Consider the following 7,300-nt stretch of genomic DNA (forward strand, 5'->3'; position numbering starts at 1 on the left):
GATCAGCTCTAAGCAGTGTTGTCAGAGCTAAAACTTCACAGACCTACTTCAGTAGTGGTTTTTGTCTGTTCCATCATCTACAACTGTCTCCTGGAGCTCTGTAACATATGACAAAAACTTACTTTTGCTCTGGCTTCAGCTGATGCTTTTTGCATCCTCTCATTGTGTAGGCTCTTCAACCATTCTCTTTCACTAGGAGGGGGAAGGCCTTGACTTATCATCAATGAAGCTGTCATCACAAGTTGTTCTCTGTCTCCAATTTCCTGCTGGAGTCTAATGGCAAGTGCTTGCTTCATGGATAACTCTGCAAAAAGAGCCCTTATCTCCTGGGTTTTGTCATTTACCTTCCTCTGCAGATCGTTAGTCTGGAATACAAAGCAGTTGCATTGTAATTAGGATATCTCTTTAGGCATTCRCTGGGCATGACACTTGGGTGAGCATTAGGCACATGAAAATAAGTCCAAGTTGACAAGCTTTTAAACTGTACTTCAATACTTGAAAATTACTTAATTTTTGTGATCACTTAGAACCAAAGAAAATTGGCTGCTCAAGAAGTCACATTTACTCCAATACAAGAAAAAAAATGCACATTTGACTTTGCTTCCTGTCCTTTTCAGCTGGACAGCAAAAYTGCCCCAGCCCTCAAAGGCCTGGGATCCCAACTCTCTTTGAGTTTATGCACAATTAACTTTGTAATAAAGCTGGAATAAGCCCAATTCCTATGAGAYAACTGAGTGATACTGCTGATACAGGGGCTCTAGGTTGTGACAATATCCTTGGAAGGGGAATGAACAGAAAAGGAATGTTACAGGAATCCTTGAGTCTCACTGGAGATGATTTTGAAAAAAAAACCCCAACTTTAATACTCTTTAAGTGACTAATAAGCAATCGGGAGAGTCAAAGCCCTTGTGAATGCAACTTTTGACACACTGCCATCCTTAGAGTAACTTATTAGCCCATRGCCATAATTTCACAAACACAGTTAACAACCATGATATTTCTCTGTCTGTGTAAAACTAACTATTGTTAAAATCTGTTTTAAGCTTTTATGTGTGCCAAACCTAACATCTAAGGATCTGTAATTTCTGAATCCTAACTTATGATTTGCCTATAAACATTTCCAGCCACTTTTGTAATTCACAAGTGAATCACCTCTTGCCCAGATACTGTTTCATTTTGTACAGGCTGSCAAGCAGAGTGTGCAGTGCCCTTCTTACCCTCCTAGCGAACAGCAGTATGTTCTGCTTGGCGTTCTCTGCCGCAGTACGGATTCTGTCTGTCAGATCTGTAATGGCCTCGCAGAGAAAATCTATCTTCACCAATCTCTTCTCCTTCTGCAACAGTTCTGCCTCTATCTGCAGCAAGAAGGAGGACATGGTGTAARGAAAGGACAGGGGAAGTTGCAGCACGAAGTGTTCTGTGATTGCCTTGAGCTGCTGAAATAAACTGGTGCACAGCCATAAACAAATACCTTCACCATGAGTTTTCTCAAAACTTACACCCTCTCTGCCAAGGATCAGGCCCAAATTCGTTCATTTGGTTACTGCCAGTCATACAATTCTTCCATATCAGACCTGGCCCTCTTGGGTTACACTGTGGTTACTGCCTTGCTGTGCTTTTCTTGAAAGCAATGGGGCTTTTTTGTAGTCATAATTTTTTTTTTTGGTATTCTGGTTCCTTGTGTCACACCATAATGGAAGGTTTCAGCTCTTGATTTAAATACTTCTTCCCTCCTCATGCTAAAAAAAAGTATGGACTCCATAAACAAATTACAGCTACAGTGACTAAATCCTGAGGGAATTGAAATGGACATTTGAACTTATCATGAAAACTCCAAGAAACCCTTCTTTTTAATGTGCAGGCTGGTGATAGCAGGTGTAATAGCCTGCTTGGTTATGCAGAGCTCCCTCCTGTCAAGGAATACGGGACAGTGAAGCAAAATGCTCAGGTAATTCAAGCAGCTTAGTTCAGAGTCTGTCTTTACAAACAGGATTTCAAAAGAAAGACTCTGAGGTGTGCTCTGAGCTTTGTGCTACTGCCCTCACACCTTCAGAGCCCTCTGCAAATCCTCTCCAAACACGGAATGCAATGGGAGGAGTTTTGTGCTTCTATAAATGGGACAGACAAAACGATATCAGAAAATGCTGTTCCTTTACCTTCTTCCCCTCCACACAGAGGGCTCTGAAACTGCCTTTCCATTGGACCTAGTGCTTCCCTTTGAAGTGTCTGGGGACAGCCAGCAGTGCTGCAGTCAAGTGTCAGTTGCTGGGCTGACCTGGCTGCTGCTTCCACCAAGCTCTGTTCGGTGGCTCCTCATTTGGCAGAGAAGCAAAGCAGTAGAGCCCAGCCCTGACAAAGGGCAGTGTTTGGTTCTGTGTCACACAGGCCAACTTTGCTAAGAAGCTGGCAGGTCTGCCTCCTGCTCACAGCCCACAGAACAACTCAGAGCGGTGGAACAGCTCATGACCGGCTATCAAAGRCTGACCACCCTATTTGTTAGCAGTTTATTATTCTGCATTTATCTCCCTCTGCCGCCTTTTCTGTGCCTTCCCCTGGTGAGGTGGGTCTGCACTGAAGTGCCAATGRTGTGAACTGAGTGGTCGGCACAGGATGCTGCAGAGCCAGGGCTACCTCACAGAGCTCCCCCTCCCCGGCCTCTGCTGGAAGAAGTCAAAATGTCCCATGTCCAKTTGACCAGGAAAGCAGACACTGGGCTGGAGTTCACAATAGGCAATCATAATTTTTTTTAATTCCTCTTACAGAAAGTTTATTTTAAAAATAAAAGGCACCATTTGCATTTTCTAAAAGAGGGCAAGCACAATGGGATAGCTTGTGATATGAGAAATGACGTTACCTGTTCAATCCTTTTTAGCAGCTCACGTGGAGATGGGTCGTCCCCTCCCATTTCTTGTTTCCTACTCTCATTTGTGGCATCACCATAGTTTCCCTCCAGCTGTTTGATCTTGTCCTTGCACTCAGAATACTAGCAAAGAGCCACAACAGTTATTTATTCCCACCCAACTCATCCCCAGACCTTGGACTGAGACTTCAACAGACAAGGTTTCCTTGTACTGCAAAGGAGGGAGGTAACATAAAATTATGAGCCATTTGAAAATTTTCCTTTAAAGGGGAACTGCAGTGTGACAGTTGCAGGACAGAGGAAACCCTGCTGTGYGACAGAAATTGAGTTCCACCTGTTTCTTAGTCCTCAGGCTACATTTTATCCTCAGGAATACAACAGAAAGCCCCGTTTCCCTGCTGGTTAGCACTGAAGGTCTCATCCCTACAGACATCCAAGTTTTCTTCACAAACATTCCCAGACATGTGTCCTGAAGTGACTCAGTGGTGTCACTGAGCATGTGGGACCCTTGAGCTTCATAGAGGCAGATGTTGCCTGACCTTTCTGATGTGAGACCTTCCCATGGAATAACATTTCCCAGAACATGCTACATGGACATCCTGGCTTTACATAAATACTTGCTGAAGGAGTGGCCCGGGCCATTTTTTCACATTGGGACTTGCAAGACTGACAGTGGTGGGGTTGTGTGCTCTGATGTGCACCTGGACATCTTTCAGCAAGCTGTTAGCACTGATATAACCCTACCAAGTGTAAATGTTAACCATCCACTGCAGATGATGATTGATTAAGGAAATAAGTGGTCACAGGTTCTCAAAGTTAYGAACAGTCACTCAAATATAAAGTAAATGTTTAGATGTTGCCAGGATGAGGTTTGTCACTGGAAGCTAACAAGTCATATTTAACTAGAAAAGAGAAAAAGCACAGATATTCTCAGATGGCAGCAGAACATTACCAGAACACTTAAATACTTATTTTCCTAGTAAAAAGCACCACACTACTCACTCCTGTACACTTTGTCTAAAAGCAGCTACAGTAAAAACTTTAGAGATGACTGTAATGAACAATTTCCTCAGCAAACCATGATTCTGAACATAGCTAGGTACTGAAAGTTATATTTTGCTAACAAATAGCTAAAACTTAAGCCCAAAAATATGGAGTGGAAGAATGTAAAAGCAAGGCCAGAACAAACAGCAGGATGCAGCTATGTTTCCAGTGATCTTTTCTATTGGGGCCAAATTTCTCAACCACTAACTCAGGGAAAAATGCCTTGTTGGGGGCAGTGGTATCTTAATGAGATTAGGGGCAGCTCACCAAGGAAAAATTTGCAGGACTGAATAGTTAATTTAGAGAAGGACTATTGCAGCAAAACCACTGTTCAAAATGCCGTAAGAACTTGCATGTTAAATGTAAATACTAGCCTTACTTTTAAATGCAATATGATTTGGAAGTGATTAGATACAAGCCAATCCAAAAGTATCAAAGTCCATTTAGAGATAACCATGATATTCTGCATCTGCTTAAGTAATGTGAATTATTTGTAGCATTTTCCTTTGACAAGACTTCATCTGAGTTACAAGAGATTCCTAAATTTTTTTAAAATCCTTTTTTTCTTAGAGTGGATTTGGTACACGAGATAGAAAAAGGCTCTAGAAGAGAGGCTTTCTATGTTGAGTTGTAATCAGTCAGGAGGAATTGTTGAAGGATGAACACACAGGAGGGAAGATGTCTACATAAAGCAACTGGTCTGAAAAAGAAACCATCAGGTGCTTATTCTTGAGATGTCAGAGAAAGTAGGTGAGGTATGAACAGCACTAGAAAAGGGCAAATACAAGACCTGTTTTAAAAAAGAGGGGGATGAAGCTATGGAACCATAGATGACTTRTCTTTACTTTCTGAAGAATAAATCTGGAACACATAATTAAGTTTTCTTTRTAGGTATCAAGGAGATAAAAAGGGTGGGAATAACAGCCAACACAGGTGTGTTGAGTCATGCCAAGCCAGACCAATGTGTATTATGATAATTTCACAGGTGTATGGATGACAAATAATATGCTATTATCATAAACAAACAAAGGAAATGGGTTATTGATGAAAATATACAGTAAATACCTCATCAGTAGAATGAGCTTAAGATCAGAGAGACTGCAAGTATTTTTTTGGAAAAGATTTAAATTCAAAATTATCTTGGTCTGAAAAGAGGTCTGAAGCAAAAATACAATAGGAAATAAAAAATGTAAGTTACTACATGTATGCAGGAAAAATTGCCTGTACAAATACAGAATCAAAGCCAACTGGCTGGATGCCCTTTCTTTTAAAAACAGTCTGGTTGTTACATACATTTACATGAAGATGAGTCACRATCTCATGTATCAAGAAAGATGCCACCATACCTGGATGCATAAGCAGKAAGGTAACCTGCAAACTGCCTGAATGAAGCCTTCCACTGTCAGCCACAGGTACCAGGCACTACACCTCAAGACATATAAAGACCATATTGCCAAAAATAAAAGAAATGCAGAAAAAGATTAAGAAAAATCTCTAAGAGCTAATTGAAAGAAACAAGGTTGTGTAGCAAAAGGATAGGATAGGAACATGATAAATAACCTTCCAGAAAATGAAATGTTGCAGAAAGAAAAAGAAKGGTCCATTTGTCATGTCCCTGGAGGAGAGAATACAAACCAATATTCTTACACCACAGCAAGAAAGATCCAGCCTAAAGGTCAAGAAAATCTTTCCACCGTTAAGGAAAGACTCGGATAACTTGCTGGGGAAACTGGTTTCCTAGTGGTGGCTTGAAAGCACAGCTTRGCCCTCTCAGGAATAACTGGCAATCCACTGCTGATGTGGGAGCAGATTGCCTAGATAAACTCTTTATCTCTCTACTAACCCTATAATTCTATGACTGTTAATACAATCTTCATGGSATTGTATTAAAACCTGGACAAATGTTGTTGCCAAATGCCTCAAATGAACTGACAGTCCTTGTGCATTGCCTGAACTTTAAGGCATGAAAGTGCCATCTACAGCACTGTGACAGCTCAGCAGGTCTGCGTGTTGGACWAATTAATGATTAATGCTAAGTATTTCTCATTGATGCATGAAGGCAGATTAGTTTTTATGGGTCACTKCAGTCAGCAGGAGCAGTCCCTTGATGTGCAGTACCAATTAAAACTTACATAGTTTTATGCCCAGAGAAAACCACCTTACATTCTCACCAGGGATTTTTTGTGTAAAGAAGTAAATATCTCTACTTTTGAATCTTTACAGTGATGGTAACAAACCCACTTAGTCCACATTACTAGGACTTGCTTAGAAGAGGTCTGCTCTTGTTTCACTYGATGGTATTGCTTTAGCTAAACTATTCACCAATGTTTTATGGAAAAAGGCAGATTCTGGTGAAAAGCATACAAGTGGAACATACATYACTTTGATGATTAAGCAGCTCATGTGGAATATAGGAGACCCAGGTGAAGTATTTGTTCTTGCTGAATTGGCACACAGCCCTGATCTGGGCTTTTYCCCTTCCCAATGGGCACTACACCTGCTGAGATTATAGGTCAGTTTTTGCAGTCTGTAAATATTTCTGATTTTAATTATTTACATTGATAGTAATGAAAATACCTACCTAGTGTTAAAAGCACTTGCTTCAAAGATGTCTGGTATTACTCAAGACTGAAGGAGGCRGAAAGGGTAGGAAAAGGAGAGGAGAAAAGAGGCACAGGTACAGGATTCAGCCTGCCTAATGCAGATGGTCTGTGACCACGGTAACTGAACAGAGGCTGAGGCAGATTTCAGTGTGAGGTCAAATCTGTAATCAGGACAGGAATTAGCAATGTGAATTTGGCAACCAACASCAGAATTCAAATTTGGGCTCGTGGTTTTTATTTAAATCATAAAGATAAAGCAAAACAATTTTAAACTGCTTCTCATCGGACTTAATTCCTGTTGGCAGTGGGAGTAAGAGTATTGATGCTGGAATGGCTGAGCACAAGGAGATGGATGAGTTAACAGCCAGTTTGAACCATGTAATATTCAGTAATAACAGTATTTAGTTAAATTTTAAAGGTTGATAAGCAATTATTTGYCATTGTTCACTGGAAAATCTGACTTGGAAACATTTATAAAGACTACTGCAWGTACAATATCACACCACTCTGTATTTTCTTACTTTTAATTTTACATCAACATTGCAAAAAGATTTAAAGTACCTGCAGCAATAGCCTCCCTTTAACAGTGATTTTAGATATCACATAAATGACATATCATCATAAAGGAGAAAGTTGCAGAAATGCTGAAGAGAAAAAGCAAAGTTTCATGATTGACTCTGTCAGTTCACAAAAATTATCAGCATTTTGCTGCTGTATTCGACTCAGTGACTCAGCCTCATTTTAAACATTACCTGAAAACTTTGGAGTCTTTTTCCTTTAGTCTTCTTTCTTT

General features: G+C 40.5%; 1 protein-coding gene across 1 annotated transcript in view; it reads right to left on the reverse strand.

Annotated features, from left to right (window-relative positions):
- The window catches only part of CCDC146 (coiled-coil domain containing 146), a 65,156-nt gene that overhangs the window by 1,092 nt on the left and 56,764 nt on the right, over positions 1-7,300 (reverse strand). The window contains exons 16-18 of the mRNA XM_057364482.1: positions 2,855-2,983; positions 1,218-1,355; positions 123-365 (exon numbers count right to left, since the gene is read on the reverse strand). Of these exons, the coding sequence (XP_057220465.1) occupies positions 123-365; positions 1,218-1,355; positions 2,855-2,983 (510 nt within the window). The remainder of the gene's footprint in view (positions 1-122; positions 366-1,217; positions 1,356-2,854; positions 2,984-7,300) is intronic.

Source organism: Malurus melanocephalus, unplaced genomic scaffold, assembly GCF_030028575.1.
Source record: "Malurus melanocephalus ecotype Western Australia unplaced genomic scaffold, MMel_1.1 scaffold_39, whole genome shotgun sequence".
Lineage (NCBI taxonomy): Eukaryota > Metazoa > Chordata > Aves > Passeriformes > Maluridae > Malurus > Malurus melanocephalus.